General features: G+C 32.4%; 2 protein-coding genes across 2 annotated transcripts; both read right to left on the reverse strand.

The window, feature by feature from the left end:
• Positions 1-667: 667 nt before the first annotated feature.
• On the reverse strand, positions 668-10,861 carry LOC145760173 (uncharacterized). Its single transcript, XM_082574052.1, has 13 exons — positions 10,771-10,861; positions 7,749-7,877; positions 7,130-7,270; positions 5,783-6,021; positions 5,172-5,337; positions 4,246-4,347; positions 4,036-4,117; positions 3,883-3,950; positions 3,145-3,227; positions 2,765-2,843; positions 2,148-2,198; positions 1,585-1,679; positions 668-1,129 (listed from the first exon to the last, which is right to left on the reverse strand). Exons 1-13 carry the CDS (start codon positions 10,859-10,861, stop codon positions 866-868), a joined length of 1,590 nt encoding a protein of 529 aa, XP_082430178.1. The 3' UTR covers positions 668-865.
• Positions 10,862-12,736: 1,875 nt separating this feature from the next.
• Positions 12,737-18,406, reverse strand: LOC145760174 (ZP domain-containing protein-like). The gene is made up of 11 exons (XM_082574053.1): positions 18,346-18,406; positions 17,448-17,528; positions 16,954-17,023; positions 16,477-16,651; positions 16,129-16,307; positions 15,640-15,820; positions 15,096-15,169; positions 14,160-14,343; positions 13,729-13,947; positions 13,458-13,563; positions 12,737-12,885 (listed from the first exon to the last, which is right to left on the reverse strand). The coding sequence occupies exons 1-11, from the start codon at positions 18,404-18,406 to the stop codon at positions 12,737-12,739; spliced, it is 1,479 nt and encodes a 492-aa protein (XP_082430179.1).
• Between the last annotated feature and the right edge of the window lie 456 nt (positions 18,407-18,862).

Below are 18,862 nucleotides of genomic sequence, written 5' to 3' on the forward strand. Positions count from 1 at the left end.
AGTAGCTCGTTTCGCAATTCAGCATTTCTTGCAACAAGTTGCTCTCTGTAACGTTGGACGACGTTCTCCAAGTCCTGTAGTTCGACCATCAGGTTTTCGTGTGCGACCCTCGAAGTTCGAACCCTCTCTTGTAGTGTATCCAACCGGGTGTCGAGGCTATCCAACGCTTGCCTTATTTCAATCTCGCGCGCTTGTATCGATCTTTGAAGGTTAACTACGCGAGCATATAGAGCATACCTGTTGTTGTTATAATATGAATCGCCGTCCGATCGCATTAAAAATGGCTCAACCCAATCTTTAACTAAAGCTAGGTCTGGTTTCTAAAGCAAGTGCGATTAAAATGATATTTTTTAGGGTTTTTAATGCTGATAAAAGTATTTCGACGTAGAAATGCATATATCCTGTACGTAAATATGGCGTTGATGATGCGTTTTTGCCGACGTGTGTTCTATTACGTTTACTACAAAAACACTTTTGTATTGCGTAAATATTTTTTGTACAGTTAAGTCAATACCTTTAAACTGGCTTTTAAAGAAAGTTTGTTACGTTTGTTTTGGTAACTATCAGCTCAATAATTTCTCTAAAAATCTTTTAAATTGTTTGTAAATTTATTAACGTAAAATAGTCAACTTTAAAGTGTAAACATAAAATCTATTTGGTGACACCGGCCAAGCATTATTATGACCCAACTAGTTTTAAATATGATTAATAGGTTACATTGGCCCATCTTTAACCTTATTAATTTTACTTAATGTTTTTGCAGATGGTATGCGTGGTTTTGTACGCGTTCAAACGTGGGTAATTGCGTCAAATTTGTAATTTCCTAGACAGAGTCTGTTGTTTGCTATTGCAACTATCGGTAAAGTTAATCGGTCGTTTTTATGACCTTTTGACCCATTGCTATTGCCTGGTATGACTCGTTTAAGTCATGATCGTTTCGATAACGTTCGTCTTCGTCGTGAAGATTTAGTTCGGCGTAATTTAGGCTGATCGCTGATTTGCAGAGCTCAGTTTCAATATTGTCTTCGACGTCAGAATTTGCGGATTCAACGTCGAGTTCCGCATAAGAAACCTCTGGAATTAAGTTCTTGTTTGCTTCTGAGCCGCTGTCTTCGACTTGAGATGAACGCTGTATTGTTAGTAATGTTTTGCAAACGTTTTACAAAGTGCGTGGTGAAGTGGTAATAAGACTTCTACAGTACCATGAGGTTGTGGGTTCAATCCCCACTGCTCTCATGATGTAACGACCTTGAGGAAGGTGCTATAAACGGTATGAAATCCTGCTGAGCCAGCACTTAATCAGCAGCATAATAACAAGGCAATATAATGTATAATATCCCGAACTGCTAAAGGCAACTCGAGACTGGGTCGGAGTAACTAATGTTACTCTTATGTTTAGGTTGCGCATTCGACCTTCCCACATCGTGGATAAAGCATTTTGATATTAAGTCAGGACCACAAATATTTTCTATGTTAGACTAAAGTCAGTCTTTAAACATCGAGAATAAAAAGATATGAAAACTATAAGTAACTTTTAAAATCGGAATTTAATAAAATATTTTTTAAATCTAAACTTGTGCTAACATTTGAAGGGTTTATTTTGGAGTAGTTTTTATCGGAGTTTTCTGTTTTAATTTGTGTATGAAAAGGCGACACTTCTACGTCTGTTTCTGAGGGATCTAAAAATTTTAAAAGGTTAATAAATTATTTTATCAAACAGCAGTAGAGTCATTTAAAAAAAAAACAAAAAAAAAATAAAACGGCCACAGGAAAAATGCCCTGTTTGGGTTTTAGTTTTTTATACAAAAACGTTTAAGTTGGCGTGTAAGATATTTGGCTTCACTACACGAGGTCCTGTCTTAGATCCCCAATGCTATAATGCCGTACAGCCCTTTAATACTAAAGGTAGTACTTATTCATGCTTAGTCAAAAATTAATAGGCAAGTTATAATCTAGGCATTACAATGTAAAAATCCGACAAAAGCTTGGTACCGAGTATACAGATACCTATAGTTACTCTGTGATTAGGCTGTAAAATTTGTTTTCATTAAAAGAAATCATGTTTTTAACATTTTCTATATGATTTCTAACAACCTGCAATCGCCCAAAATTTTAACTGTACGTTTATTGTTCGCGCCTTTACTTACGTGGAGAATGATTTTCTGGAAAACTGATTCGCGAATAACTGTCATCTTGGCCTATAAAACGAAATAGTTAAAATTATATTTGCCCACAACATCGATCTCCATTTGACTGAAACCCAAAATTAAAAAAAACGACATTTTACCTAAATTGGGTTTAACACATTTTCATATCCCCTTAAGGGGATAGATTTTTATAGTTTTATCTAGTAAGAGTGTGCAGTTAGGACGTGTTTAAGCTATCTGAAAACGCCTGGCTCAAGGGCGAATAGTGTGGAAATGGTGCGGTTTGAACCGAAACCTTTCGGCTCGTAGTCCAACGCCATGACCGGTTCACTACACCATTTTAACATTTTCAACATATAAAAAATCACCAAAAAAGCTGTAGGCCCATGTGCAGGTTCAAAGTAAATGTAACATTGTTTGTAAAATGGCGTTTCGGGCATCTTTTAAGCAAAATATCTATTCGGTCGAACGGTTTTCGATCAAATAATAATATTAGGCCTATCCCAGATTAAATGGATTTGATAATATTGTTGGAAAGTCTTAGTTACTTAAACTTGCGCCTCAAATTTGTTTTACACGCATATGGGCAAAAACTTATTCAATACTAACTATTTTACCTTCTACGTTAAGTGAATCAGGTTGTTGGTTTGATGTGCCAATGGTTGAATAAATATTTTCAATAGATAGCGACGGAATCTTTCCATGAAAAATAAATAAGATCAAGTTAGTCCTATAGTTAGTTCCCCTCCCTAAGGATTGAATATTAATTGTCGTAATATAGCTGCGACCTGCAACTGATATACACCCGCGCTAAATTACCTACGCACCACTTATTTAAGGCCTTTTTATTGGATTTGAATCATTATGCTGTGGGCCACTACGAGCAATTACAATAGATATATATGGCTGCTAAGTGCCTTACCATTTTTACCTTATTTTGTTTTTTTTTAATTACTTAAAATTGTTTTAAAGTTAGGCAGTTTGTGTGATCTTATACCTGCGAATAGTTGTGCTGGCAGGAAATTGTAGGCACAGCTATAGGTGGTCGTCCTGAAATTGGCTCCAAGTATCCAACATTACCTAAACATAGATGCCGCGGAATTTAACTTATTTTTTAAAGATCTTTTATTTTAAAAGACCATTTACGCATTGAATAATATATTTTATTGCGCCACAAAAGCTGAATATGGACAACCATAAAAAAAATCTTATTTTTTAGCAAAGTGTTTAAAGATCAGCCAATTTTTTGATAACAGTCTTACTTTTGCAAAGTCAAAAAAGCAATTGACAGCTTAAAAATTAGGCAAAAATCTTGCTTAACAATATTTCAAACTATCAAAAACCTTTTAAAACTATGCCTGTGTAGCGAAAGTTATTTTATAAATGTAAACTCAACCCTTTAACTCTAACATTAATTTACAAGTCCGGCAGCGTGGTGTAGTGGTAAGAACACTTGCTATACCACTATGAGGTCGTGGGTTCAATCGACACTGCTCTAATGCTGTAGCGCCCTTCAGTAAAGCGCTATAAACGGTACGAACTTTTGCTGAGCCAGCACCAATCAGCAGCATAATTATCGGGCTATTATAATCTATAATATCCCAAACTGCTAAACGCAACTCGAGCCTGGGTCGGAGTAACAGTTATTACTCTATGTTTAGGTCGTGCATTGAACCTTTCCACATCGAGGATAAAGATATACAAAAAAATGTTAAACGACAAATAAAAAACTTACTTTCCCTTCGACTGTTTGGTTGTAATTCATCAGCGGCGTTGTACAGGACGCTATTGCCAGACTGCTTTCTGCAAAATACTAATTGAATTTCTTAAAATTTTAAAGATCTCCCAAACTAGGGGAGTTAGTTTTTAAACACAACATATAATTCACCTTGGCGGTCGTCTAAATTTTCGAATAGCCAAAACAACGCATATGATAACAATAAGAAGAATGCAAATGGAGACGACAATTACTGTAATAAAAATACTTGAACAATTTATGATTTTTTTAATAACAAGCAACGTTAAATGCTTTTGTCCGTATGAATAAAACGCACAGCATTTTTAGGATTGTTTTTAGTAATTTTATTATTTATTTTACCTATAACATCACTTGAATTATTTGCTGCAATAACTGCAGCAGTGCTTGTAGAAGCGGTTGTTTCATTTGAGGGGATTCCCGTTACTGGTTCTGTTGTTACACCTGTGAGGTAAAAATAATAATATTTTTAGTAGAAAATTTTTACTAGTTTTATAAAGCAAAATTTATTATTCGTTTTATATAGTTTTTTTATATGGCATTTATTGTAACGTTACAAACAAATTAAATACAATTTTATTTAGTATTTCTATGTTTAGATATCTTAGTGTCCCGGATAAGTTTATCACGTGGCGTTGTACTTTTTTATATTTCTTTTTTTTTTGTAATTATTTATAATGTTTTAGGTCCCAATAAGCTAAATATTTACAGTAATACGTGAAGATATGTTAAGTGTTATTTCTTTACAGTTATGAGTGCCATGTTATCCCTTTTACCGTTTATAACAACTAACTTTGTTTCTATTTGATTAAGGTATTTTGGATATGTATACATGTTATTATGTACGATGTATAACGTTTGAAAAGCAAATTTTAAACGAATTTTAACCGATTTTTGCTGAACGAACTAACAAATTGTCTAAAATATTTGTATAACTTTAAAAAAATTAGTTTTTACACAATCTACGTATGATTTTAACTATTTTAACTTTTTAATTTAACTTTTGAGGTCATGGGTTTGATCTCCACTGCTCTCTTGCTGCAGTTTTTTAAGTAAGGCACTGTAAACGGTATGAACTTTTACTAAGTCAATACTTAATCAGCATCTTAATTATCGGACAATTATAATCTGTAATATCCTAAACTGCAAAAGGCAACTCGAGACTGAGTCGGGGTGACAGAATACTTTATGTTTATGTAGTGAAGCCTTGTTAGGGATAAAAATATTGAAAAAAATTATGAACAACAGATTAATGTTAATTCCTTCACCTACTACTGGCTTCGGTGTTGGGTTGTACTGGCACAAACCTCGTGCTAAAACTTGATCGTCTACTGACCACCTCCAATCCGTGTGTTCGTCCAACAAATTGTCTTCTACGTTATCTTTAGTAATATAAATGCCTTCCCTGGCGTCTTGGGTTACTGAAGGCGGTAACTAAAGGGTAAATAGGCTTAGTTATGATATATTGCAAATGTCGTGGTGTAGTGGTTGGAACACTTGGCTTACAACATTTTTTCAATAACCACCGCTTTCATCTAGCAGCGGTTTCGAGTAAGGAAAAGGTACAAACCAAAACCCAATCGGTAGATAAAATATTGGTTAACATTCTTTATAATATCTAAACTGCCACTTAAGGCTGAGTCGTCGTAACAAATGTTACTTTATGTGTAAATTACAATAACTTATTTTGATTCGGCAGTGTGGTAGCGGTCATGGCAGCGGACTACAAGCAGAAAGGTTTCCGGTTCGAGCCGCATCATTGCCACACTATTCGCCCTTATGTCCGGCGTTTAAGAATAGCTCAAACACGTCACGATATTACACCCTTACCCAATAAAAAATATAAAACCTAGAAAAAAAAGTAACTCTTTCGTCTTACCTGATTGCCTGTTTCCACGCGAACAGAACCCGCCCAAATATCATTAGTTATTCCGCTCTCTTGTAAGTAGTTTACAAGAGCTATAATGCTTTCCTGAGACTTTAGGTCGGTAAGAACGCCACCTTCGGAGCGACACAGCGATTTGGCGGCGTTATAAGACAGATTTTCCGGAGACAGCTTGTAGCAGTTGTTGTCATACACATAAGAATCGACCCCGCATTTTTCTTCATCTTTTATCACTAAAATTTATTAAAAAATTAAGAAAAATTAAAATAATAAAATAAGAAATAACGAGGCCTAATTTTTCGATTAAGAAATAGAAAAAAAAAACGATTTTTACTTTTTTGTATATTACGTTTTATGTAAAATATTATTTCTTATTAATGACTTCATGCTTTAAGCAATAGGTTTAAATCTTATGTTGTAGCCTATAAAAAAAGGAAGTCTTGGTTATTTTTATTTCGATACGCTGCAAAGTGTGTCACTTTTTAAAGATTAATTACTGAAAATTAGTAAGAAGATAAATGAACGGGTTGTACTACGAATTTATTCACCTCGGTTAATATTCACAAATTTTATTTAACTTTATTTACTGTGAAGTCAAAACAGTTTAGAAAACGAAACTTTGAACATTTTTACTGCAAATTACTAAATCATTAGTTGTTAAACAGTTTCATTGTTGGATTTTGTTTACCTTCAATTGTTATTCATCAAATAAAAAAATATATTAAAAGATGGCGAAACATCGTTGTTTAGCGAATCACACTTTTGAATTTTTGCCAAATATAACTTTATCTATAAAAAGACGCCATTTAGCGCCATTAAGCGCTTTAAAGCGCACAAAAGATGGAGCCATTAACCGTTTTGAAGCAGGTTGGAAGAAACCTGCTGGGGTATTATATTAACGTTTTAAAGCGGTTAATGGAGCAACTCAATAGTCGCTTTAAGTTCACGCTGGGTCTTTTAGGTGATGTTTTAGTGGTTGTTTTTGAACCGGTAGTGGGGTGTAGTGGTCAAAACAATAACTTTCACTACATAAGTTATTGGGCAAATAGAACTTATAAAAACTTTAACTGACAATAAACGTTTATTTCTCTATGTGTATTTTTAGATCCAGGGTAAACTAATATATAAAAAAATGTCCCAAGTATTTAATTATTTATTTAAAAAAAATATTATTGCTTAAATAGAGATTTGCGGTAGGGTAGTATTTTAATATTGCCAAATTATAAATCGTTTATGCCAATAAATCACTTTTTATAAAAATTATCAAAGACAAATCAAAGCTGCTGTGTCAAGTCGAACAATCTTATACAAATATTGTTTGTTATAAACAATTGTTGTTACCTGCTAACGTTTGGCAGATGAAGTGGTGATGTGTTTCACAGTTTATTGTCGACCACTGTGTGTACCTAGGCTCTGAGTTACCGTTAAGAGCTCCACACCTTGTTGTGATTGGATCACTTAGCCTTGCCATCATTTCAGAACCTGCACAATAGTTTAAAATGTATTTCTTTTTTTATTTATAGTTGCGTCTGGTAGTGTGGTTAAGCGGTCATTGCAGCGGTCTACGAGCTAAAAGGTTTTGGATTCGAGCTGCACCAATGCCACACTATTCGTCCTTGAACCCGGCGTTTACGGAAAGCTGAATCACGCCACAGTATCACACCCCTACCCAATAAAAAAATACAAAACCTCTTACCTTAAGGTGATATGGAAAAAAAAGTTGCCTTATTTAATGTTTTCAAATGCTATAACGCCTTTAAGTAAGGCGCTTTATATGGTATGGCTTACTGCTAAGCCAAATACCAATCAGCGGTTTAATTATCATGCAATTATAGTCTACAATATTCAAATCTACCAACCCCAACTCGAGACTTGGTCGGAGTAACGTTAACCTATTTACGTCAAGAAAAAATAGGAAAAAAATAACAATTAACTCAAAGTTGTGAGATATTTAACTTACTTAAAGTCGTACCATCAGACCAAATACAGGGTTCGTCTGGACGACACACAATATCCACAATTATGTTTGCAGTATTAACTTTGATATTGGAAACCACTTTATCCAGCTCGCCCGTGTCGTTAATTCGTGCTAAAAAACCGTTAAAAAACGTTCGGCACCTTTTCCTTGCCAAGGATGGGCTAGTGCTGGTTTCAAAATACGCATAGCAATTTTCAATTCCCTTTTAATACAATAATATTTTAGTTTTCTTAATAGCTTTAAACAAAACTCCCATAAAAAAATTATAATAAAAAAGAAACATATAGTAATGCTTGTTGGTATTACAAATAGTGTTGATGAACAATCAATTTGCAAAATTACTTTACTTCGGATAAATCTTAAAATTTAAAGAAAGCATTAAAATTTTGATGTGTTTTTTCCCAAAAGAAAACCAGCAGCGTGGTGTAGTAGTAAGAACACTTGCTCATCACCATGAGGTCGTGGGTTCAATCCCCACTGCTGTTGTAGCGCCATTAAGTAAGGCGCTATAAACGGTTTGAACTCCTGCTGAGCCGGCACTTAATCAGCAGTATAATTATCCGGCAATTATAATCTACATATTATCCCAAACTGCCCCAAGCAACTCGAGACTGGATCGGAGTAACTGATGTTGCTCTATGTTTAGGTCATGCTTTCGACTTTCCCACATCGAGGATAAAGATATATAAAAAACAATCAATTTGCAAAATTACTTTACTTCGGATAATTCTGAAAGTTCAAAAAGGCTTAAAATTTTGGTGTTTTTGCATAAAAAGAATATAGGCTTAATGCGCAATAACCGATATTTTTACTAGGTTAATAAATTATTTAAAAATATTGACAACTTAAAAAGTATTGTTACAATTAAAAAAATAATGATATACAAAATTTCTATACAATATATGCTCACATTGCCCTGTAGCCTTTTTACTTCGGTTTCAGTAATGGGACAGCTGCTGATCGGTTGCGACAAATAAATTCTCAATTTACAAAATATAAACAATAGTAGCAACATACGTTTCATTTTAATTGTTAATCAGCTAGTGCTGTCAAATAAAAAAATACTTCTATATATTCCCTCAGATTTCGTTATCTATATTTTGTAATTTTCTGTATATACAAGTTAAATTACATGCCATCCTAAATTCACTACAACCAAAAAACCAAACGGCTTGAAACGTCACCAAGTTACATATCATAATTACAGAAATAGAATATTAAAGACTCGAGTTGCTGATTCACTTTTATTCTATTTCCTCCCTTTTAGCGCTTGCGCATAATGATAAAAACGGTAGTATGACCGTTACATATCTAGTTTACAGTTTTTTAGTTGTTGACGTATAAGGCTGGAGGAAATAGATACGTAAAGCACTAATGATCATTCAGGTATATGCCATGTTTACTATATGCTTTTTACGCAGTTAGTTGCCTTATTCTTTCTAGGAAATAAACGAAATTTTAACATAAATTCAATTTTTAAACCTAATTTTAACATTTTTATATATATATATTTTTTTTAAATAGTTTACAATTATTTCTTTGTGGTTTGAAAATATAAATGGTATTCACGTTTGGTGACAAAAATATGTATTGTTTTTTGTAATAGAATTTTAAAATATAGAAATAATTTAGTAGGCTATTGTCAGGTTTAAAACTCAACATCTTACGGACAACTTTTGTTAAATTTTTTTATTCGTATTACCTTAAGATGGTAAATTTTTTATTAAATGAATATTTTTGAATGTTGCTTTAAAGTTTTTTTTTTATATTACTATAAAGAAATGGTGTGCATGTTATAATGAGCTTTAAGCTATACCTGCAAAGGGTTTCTATTCCGACACTAAATGTGTACCTTGCGTTATATTTATATATAATCTTGCACTAAAAATATTTATAAGGTTTTTTAAGCGAGTTATTTTGTGATTTTATGTAAAACGTCGTTTCGTATGGTTAATATCTTATTTTATTTTTTTAGATTAAAAAAAACGATTATGCTTACAAAAATAAAATAAATTTTTTATTCTTTTAAAGTTTCTTAATTGCAACATTTTTTTATTCAACCTAAAAGGCCAATGCAAAAAATGGTTTTTGGTCACAAAAGTTAAGATAACAAATCTCACGATACCCAAACCGTAAAAGTAACGAAAACAATATATATAAGTTGGCTTACCACATAATAATAATCTATCAATAAATATAAAGTGTGAACATATTATAAAAGACTTTTTTATTGTAAAAATAACATTTTTGATTAATTTTAAAAATAACAATTTGAAAAGAAATTCTCAAATCTAAACACGCCCTCAAATTTTAATAAACAAACAAGCAACTTATTTTTTTTGTTTAGGTTTTTCGCACATTAATAAAAGTTAAAAAAAGATGGGCAATAAATATTACATTTGTGCTACGGGAAAAAATGACAAAATCAACTTAATGATTTAAAAAATTGCCATAAATATTAATGTGTACATAAATATTGTAAGTATGTTATGGCATGGTCACCAAAATCGGTATAAATTCAATTACAAATAATTACGATAAAAATAGAATACATTTAAAATTTCACACACAATAAAAAAAGAGTGAAATAAGAATAAATATAATAATAACAACGAGGCGCTAAAAACTGTTGTAAAGAAACAAATGGAACTGAAACAAATGAAAACGAAACAAATGAAACAGAAACAAATGGAACCGATTTTAGTGAAGCGGATTTTTTTGACGCATAACTTTTGGCGAAAAAATATTACACGAAAACAAATAGAAAAAAAAATAAAAACCCAAAAAAAATGAAACGAATCTTTATCAAGTGTATTTTTTAACAAATAATTTTTAAACCTAAACTATACCCTCACTTGCCCTAAATAATTATTTAACTTAAACTATACCCCTACTATACCCCTCATTCTATAATTAGTTCAGGCTGTTACTCTAATTGTCCATGAAACAACTCAATTAAATTATTTTTTTTTATTTTTGTTAGATTTAAATTGGCTTTTTTTACCATTTTTTTTAAACATTATTTTCTTAAAGTCCGCCTTAAAATATAATCCGTCAAAATCCGCTTTTATGATATCCGTTCCATTTGTTTTCATATTTTGAAAATCCGTCTTAAAAATAAATCCGTTAAAATCTGCTTTTATGAAATCCGTTTCATTTATTTTTTTTTATTAAAATCCGTTCCAATATTTTTTTCCAATAGTTTCGGCGTCCCCATAAAAACAACAGGAAAATGCAAGAAAAGAAAAATATTACATTTAATACATAACCGAGTATGGCTCTATAGTAGAAAAGCAAAACCTGGTCACGATAAATTGCATGTGATAAAGGAACCAACCTAAATAAACTTAACTAAAAAAAGAACGTCCCAGAATGGCCTTCCATAAAGTATTACGCATACAATGTGTAGATATAAACAACCTAACAACCAGTAGGGGGGTTTACATATAAAAAGAAAAAACACAGTGTTAATTTAAGTATAATAAAGAAAAAAATAATCCTAACAAATAAAAGAATTTTAATAGCATTAGCCTACTAAGTTAAGTTTAAATAGAAATTGCATTGCTAAATGAAGTTCCTGTCATTGATTGTATAAGAAGGTTAAGAGTAGCTTAATAGATATTTTTCGGCAGTTTCTTTTTTCTAAGTTTTTAAAGTAATAAGAGCTTTTGTAATCAGGTATGTTGGAAAAGATTTTAAATTATAATCAGACAGGGAAGATACTGAAATTGTGGAACACAGTGTATTAGAAAACTTCTTTTTTGAGAAATTAGGTGCAGTTAAACAAACGTGCAAAAAGGTAATTATTTCGGTAAAAAACTTGATAATAAAAAAAATAAAAAAAGCATATACATTAATATATATACATAATTAGGTTCACAAAAGTTTGGCACGACCTGCTATCTGCATGGACTGCCAATTGAAAAAATATTGCACAGATACGGTGAATGTTATAGTGAAAATGTCAACTGCACTGACATGACCTGTTTAGAGACATGGACTGCCTTGTTTTAATTTATAAAATAAAAAAAGGTTAAAATATTGATCGATAAAAAAGACAAAAACATTGGTTTTTGGTTAAAAATAAAAATCACAGCTGAATTTAACAATGACCATGCAGTACAAAAAAACAAAAAGGAGGCAGTTTTTTAGGCAATAAAAACTATACAGCTGCGCTCAAGGGTAAAAAGATCTTCAAGAAATAGTAAGTGGATTGGGCAAATAAGTTTTATCTTGGTTGTTATTATAAAGATAAGGAATCATAGTAAGGTATTTTTACAGATTGAATTTTTAAACTACCATGTTTTCAAATGGGGATACTGTAACGAATATAACTTAAAAATAAGGAATATTAATTAGTTATAATAACTATTTGTAACTTACCTTATTCGTTGTGAACGTTGATACTTTTAGTGTAGGCTTATTTTAATCTTATGATGTCATATATTCTTATTGGTTCATTTTAGACTAAGAAATATCATATTGTATTGGCTTATTGTTATTCAATATACTTATTTATGTTTACCCCTGGTTTTATAGTAACTAATGTGGGAAAGCAGTGGGAAATGAACACACGACCTCATGGTGGTGTAGCATGTATTCTTACCACTACACCACGCTGTCGGTTGTATATGGTAAAGCTAAGTTAAATTGTAGCAAAACACGTTACAGAAATTTATGTTGTTAAAAAAGTGTAAAGGAGTTACAGTAAACTTAAAAATTTTGTAATATTTAATTTTAGCTTTATAATATTGAACTTTTTAGCTGATTATTAAGCTTTTTAAAAAGCCTAATGTATAAAAAAAACACTTTTTGTTTAAAATTTGTTCTTTATTGTATCCGATTAATAAAACAAAACAATTTATTTAAAATTCACAAAAAGGCTATTGAAGCAATGTACAAGTTTACTTTAATAATATAACAATTCCAAATTTGTTTTTTAATAGATTATATATTGTAAATTTTTAAGGCTATTGGCAATTTGCATAAGCTAGTGCGGCAAGCGGTGCAGCGACTGCCGCAAAAAGCATAAGGCCGTCATAAATAGAAACTGAAACATCGTTTGAGCTGAGTTTGTATTTCTTAAATTGACTGTGACTGTAATCACTGAAGTGGAATGCTACAAAATACATTTAAACGTTTATTTAACATCGCTGTTTAATAGCAGTACCGACGGTCTAGTTTAGTGATTTTAATTTCGGACTTCGCTACATGAGGTCCTGAGTTCTATTCTCATTGCTTCCCTGCTTCTCATAAAGGCACTATAAACGGTACAAAACTCTGCTAAAACTTCTAAAGTCAACAGGACTGGGCCGAGGTAACTAATGTTTTTTTATAGTTAAGTGACAATATTATAATAAAAGATACAAGTATTGATAATATACTGAACGAGCTTAACAATTCCACAATACTAACAATCTTAGCCTACACCTTTTTATATATGGAGTAACATCAGTTACTGCGACCGAGCCTCGAGTTGCCTTTAGCAGTTTGGGATATTATATAAACTAAAATTGTCCGGTAATTATGCTGCTGATTAAGTGCTGGCTCAGCATGAGTTTATACCGATTTTTAGCGCCTTACTCAAGGGCGCTACAGCATGAGAGCAGTGGGGATTGAACCCACGACCTCATGGTGATGGAGTAAGTGTTCTTACCACTACACCACGCTGCTGTTTTTTCCCTTTTTTACCTGTGCAAGTCTTTCCATTTACCCCAAGCATTAGCCCTGAAGGACAAAAACACACAAACTTGTTTTGTCCGTTTACAGCGCAGTCATGCGAGCACCCAAGTCGAATCTGAAAAATATTTCTATTTATTTATTGAATTACTCTTAATATCAGAAAAACGACTTTAAGGCTTAATCGTACTTTCTTACTTTTTTACAACAACTATCTTATGTAAAATGTAAAGTTTCTTTGCATATTCGAGTTTAACATGGCTACTTTTTATTATTAACTTACTGGATTACAGTGCAACTTTCCAACAGCATTTTCCCCAATATATTCAGCATCTCCCAGTAAAGTAATAGTCGGTGGAGGACCTTCGGAATGTTTTTCAGGAATCACAATGTTTTGCATAGGTTGACCAACGCTTAAAGGCCCAAACGTTGTCTTTTGAATTCTTGCCGTGTCGCCGACATCTCTTCGCCTCCTGTCACTGCCAAATGTAGGGCAAGGTTCCTTTAAAATGTTTAAATAAATGTTAATTTTTTTTTGTTTGACCCTTAATGAAAAAGATTCAAATTAAAAATTTGAGCAAAGTACTTTGTTTTATGCTACATATGTTTGTTGGATAACCTATTAGCCAACTGGTTATGGCACAGGCCTGTTGATATATCCTTCGAATGTTTTGTTAGCATTTCAGAATTGCGTAAAACAAATTTTACACGTACCACAACGGGAATTCTACACGAAGGGTCTCCCTCGCAAACATTGACTGTACAATGGACGTATATTTCGTCTAGCATCTCCGTTGCCCACTTAAAAACGACAAACGAAAACTCGAAGTGTATTCCAACAAAGTTTTGAATGACTCGATTCGAATCCAATAGACCGGTTTGATCGTACGCAGGACATCTGCAGTGTTCAGAAATATAAAAAGTTTAATCTTGTTAACTTTATAGACAATTTCGAGTTTTGTTATAACTAGTGAGTAGCTCGTGAATTTTAATTGTGATAATATGTTCACAATTTGCAAAAAAATTCGACTGCTATGTTATACACACACACCACAAACGGGAGTATTATTTTTTTTGTAAGGTTGTAAATTAGAATGCTTAAATCAGCCAATCACCATCATTTATGGATTGTTTGTGTAAACAGAACTGTGGTTTTATATTGCAAAGATAGGTAAGTTTACGTTACTTTGACAAAATCTTAGGTTTCTGTTTTTTATTCTGGGTATCGCTGACTTAGTTGTACACTACCCAGTCATTTTCCTGCTAGTTTGCCTTAAGATAGTATAAAAAATTGCCCTTGGCGTTCTACTTAAAGGCCGTGGCAAGAAAAATGAAAAAAAAATTAAACCGACTCTATATGGCTAACTTTCATTTCTACCCAAAGTCAAATTATCCAAAAAAATTAGGTAAAAATTTTTTTTTAACATATTAATTAAAATACCCAAATTAACGCTTCGAAGCCATTAACTGATCGGCCACTTTTAACATTGCTTTTCTACATCCGATTAAGTTATTATAGTCAATTATTCAAATACACAAAGTTGAGAATCTATTTATAAACTATTAATTTTTGTATATGTCATACCTTATATTTTGTTACAATAGTGGTTTTTGATTTGCCGAAAACCTTAAATTTTAATGTTAACTCACCCGTCAGAGATAATATCAAATCTATTTAACACCTCAGATCCATTAATATCTGGTGTTGCATAACAATTCAATCCCTGAAAAAAAAATTTAAAAAGGTTTTAAAATTGTTATGCGACGTACAGAATAAAAACAAAAGTTAGGTAGATAATGTGTTAAAAATTAATGACGATATCTATCTTTAAGCGGATGCATTCTTTAAAAAAACAATTAGGTTTTTTAATGCAGACATGCTGCAAGTTATCAGGAACTAATCCGGTAGTGTGGTAAACATGGCGTCGGACTACGAGTCGAAAGGTTTCGGGTTCGAGCCGCACCAACACCACACTATTTGCCCCTGAGCCCGGGGTTTACGGATAGCTTAGACACGCCCCAAACCGCACACTCTTACCCGATAAAAAATATTAAAACCTATCCCCTTAAGAAGATATGAAAAAAAAGAAGAGGAACTTTACAAAATTAAGCGCTGACAACTTGTGCACAGTAAAAGCAATGTTCTTGCGGGAAAACTACAACGCTGATAAACAAATTTAAAACTTAAACTTACTTGTAAAACGACGTCAAATCTATCAGAGGTAGTAAGCCAAACTCCGAAATAAACTCGAGTTCCAATTGGTACAGGTAAACTGTCATTGGCGGTTACGTTGAAGCTCGAGTCTGTAAATCTATCCATAGTTAGACCCAACTCGTCTTCGCCATTACCTTCCGAATAAAAAATTTCCTCGCCCCTGAAAAAAAAAACAGTAACTGTTCCAAGGTGTGCATAAAAAATAACCGGCAGCGTGGTGTAGTGGTAAGAACACTTGCTTTGCCACCATAAGGTCGTGGGTTCAATCTCCACTGCTCTTACGCTGTAGTGCCCTTGAGTAAGGCGCTATAAACGGTATAAACTCCGGTTGAGCCAGCACTGAATCAGCAGCATAATTATCGGGCAATTATAATCTAAATATTATTCCAAACTGCTAAAGGCAACTCGAGACTGGGTCGGGGTAACTCAACATAGTGTTGAATATGCTGGCAAATTCAGTTTACTCACGCGGCAAGTGCAGAGATGTAATCGCTGGAATTAGTTCCCGAACTCAAACTGATCACGACGTCTCGGTCGTAGTGGCAACTGTAGTAGAAAAACACGTTTCTATCGCGCGTGATCAAGGACGCCGACAAACTAGGAACCACGCATAGGGTGTAGTTGACGACTACATATTCGTCCTCTAACTGTGAGTATTTTAACAAGACCGTTAAATTTTTGAAAAAAGTCATAATTTAGTTACATATGTTTTTGTACTATAGTTTACAAATCAACAATAAATTAGATTTTTCTAATATATGCTATACAAGTTTTTATAATCATAGAAGATTGATATACTGAATAATGCAATTTTACCTGCACAGAAGACGAACAAGCAGCAAAGTCGGAATCAAAAGTAAGGTTGTAATAACCGGCTGATAAGTCTGCTTTTATGCATTCATCAGTAGCATACAAGTTACCATTTTTGTCTACCATGTTGACCTTCTCTATATCACTAACTCCCAATGACAAAGCATAACTGGCCAAAACGCTGTAAAGCAAAATTTATGAAATTTTAAAACGTAATTATATTTTTCGGTGTAAAAAATTTTTGTCTTTTATTTAATATTTCATAATATCGAAAACCATTCTACTTAATTAACATTTTTCTGAAAACCAGAATTATAAAAAGTTCTTTTTACTGTAAAGTCAGTTTACGGTAAAAGGTAAAATTCCCAAAAAGAGAACGGTAGATGGGGCCTTATTTTTTGGTAAATTTTTGTTTTCAAACTTGAAGTTTTCGTTTGAACATTAATTCTTATACTTAATTATATAAACAACTTAGTAACTTACTTGATCGCAACAGAGTCAATATCGCATTTAATTGAGGATCGGATTTCAAATTCAACATTTCTACTCCAAACTGCAAACGATAATAAAAAAAATTAAAATTTACGGAAAAACGTTTGGCTAGTTAAAAATTTTTAATAAAAAAAATTATTTTTTAATCTACAAATTAAAATATTGCGTCGAATATTTAAAATAAGTTAGTATCTATTTAAACAAATCTATAATTTGACTATAATTTTCAATAACATAATAATTTTGTATCTTAATAACCATTATTTTAATTAGTTTTATACTAAATAATCATATGGTAGCTGGTGTTTTGATAATGCGATATAAGATATTCTGATTAAACATAACAATAGATTCAGTTAAAATTTTTAGATTTATTTATTTAAAAATGACAAAGGAAACCTAAAATTGTGGGCGAATTAAACTAGTAAGTAGTTAGCTAGTAATGTCCCCATTCCACATCGACGTAAATTCGAATTAATACTTACTAATAGGATCATCATCGCTTCCATTTCTGCTTCCATTGAACTCCACTACTCCTCTCCTCTCTCTTGACAATTCTTCAAATCCTAAAAGCAAAAAAAAAAATCTTATAAAAAAAATATAACTTGTCGTCAAACTTTAAAATTAATAAAATATATATTTTTCCCTCTATAAAAAACTCATTTTAGTCCTCGTGAAAGGTTTATTAGAAAAACCATTGTTTATAAAGATCACTAAAACATATCCACTCTACCGGCCGTAGTTTAACTTTACGCATAAGTCTTAACTTATAATTGCCCAAGCTCGTTTACCCGCACACTGAAAACGGAAATTTTATTTTAAAATTTTGTAAGTTGGACATACATACAATCTGTTCAGTTATGCTTTATATAATATATATATTGCAATTTAAGCCTATGACAGATTTTTTTGTATTATGTTTATCCTCGATGTGGGAAGGTCGTATGCGCAACCTATAAACATAGTAAAATCAGTTACTCCGACCCAGTCTGTAGTTGCCTTTTAGCAGTTTGGGATATTATACAGATTATAATTGCCCGGTAGTTATGCTGCTGATTAAGTGCTGGCTCAGCAGGAGTTTATACCGTTTACACCGCTTTATTCAGGGGCGCTACAGCTTAAGAGCAGTTGGGGGTTCAACCCACGACCTTATGGTGGTGTAGCAAGCGATCTTACCACTACACCACCGTGCCGGTATATTGCGGTATGCCGATAATAACATCGTAGTATAAACCATAAGAATTTTTGTTAAAGTCGTTTTACAGTCGCGATATTTGCCCTTGAGCCTCTAAAAATCACGCCACGACAGTAAACCCAAATCAAAATGTGAAACCTATTAAGTAAAATAAAAAAAAGCTTGTAAATTTTATTAACTAAGATTACCTTCAGCTGAACAGAGTCCCACAACGAAAATAAATCCAATCAACGCTATCGTTTTAACCATGATTATTTTGCACTATTTAATCCTATAGAAAACTATAGTCAATGTTAATTCATTTTAAGGTCATTTAAAATGTTACCACATAAAGTTAATAAGCGTGTATAAATTAAAAGCACGTATTTTATTACATAAATTTTAAATTTTGTAAGTCTATTACAAACTATTATATCTTTGGTATTAATTATTGTCTGTTTCTAATTTACTTAGCTTACTAGATATTTGTTATATTATTATAACACATTAAATGTATTCAATTAAGAATATTATTTAAAACTACACAAAAATGAATCATATTTAACGCAATAGAAACAGACAGGCACACGCACGCCGAATTTCGGAAGACATTTCTTATTCATTATAAAGCAGATACCCCGGATATGTATTGCTCTAATACGATAACGTGTTAAGCATTGTTTCAATGTTCGCTGGTATTGTTTGGATGTTGTTAATAAATAAATG

Source organism: Corella eumyota, chromosome 7 (assembly GCF_963082875.1).
Source record: "Corella eumyota chromosome 7, kaCorEumy4.1, whole genome shotgun sequence".
Classification (NCBI taxonomy): domain Eukaryota; kingdom Metazoa; phylum Chordata; class Ascidiacea; order Phlebobranchia; family Corellidae; genus Corella; species Corella eumyota.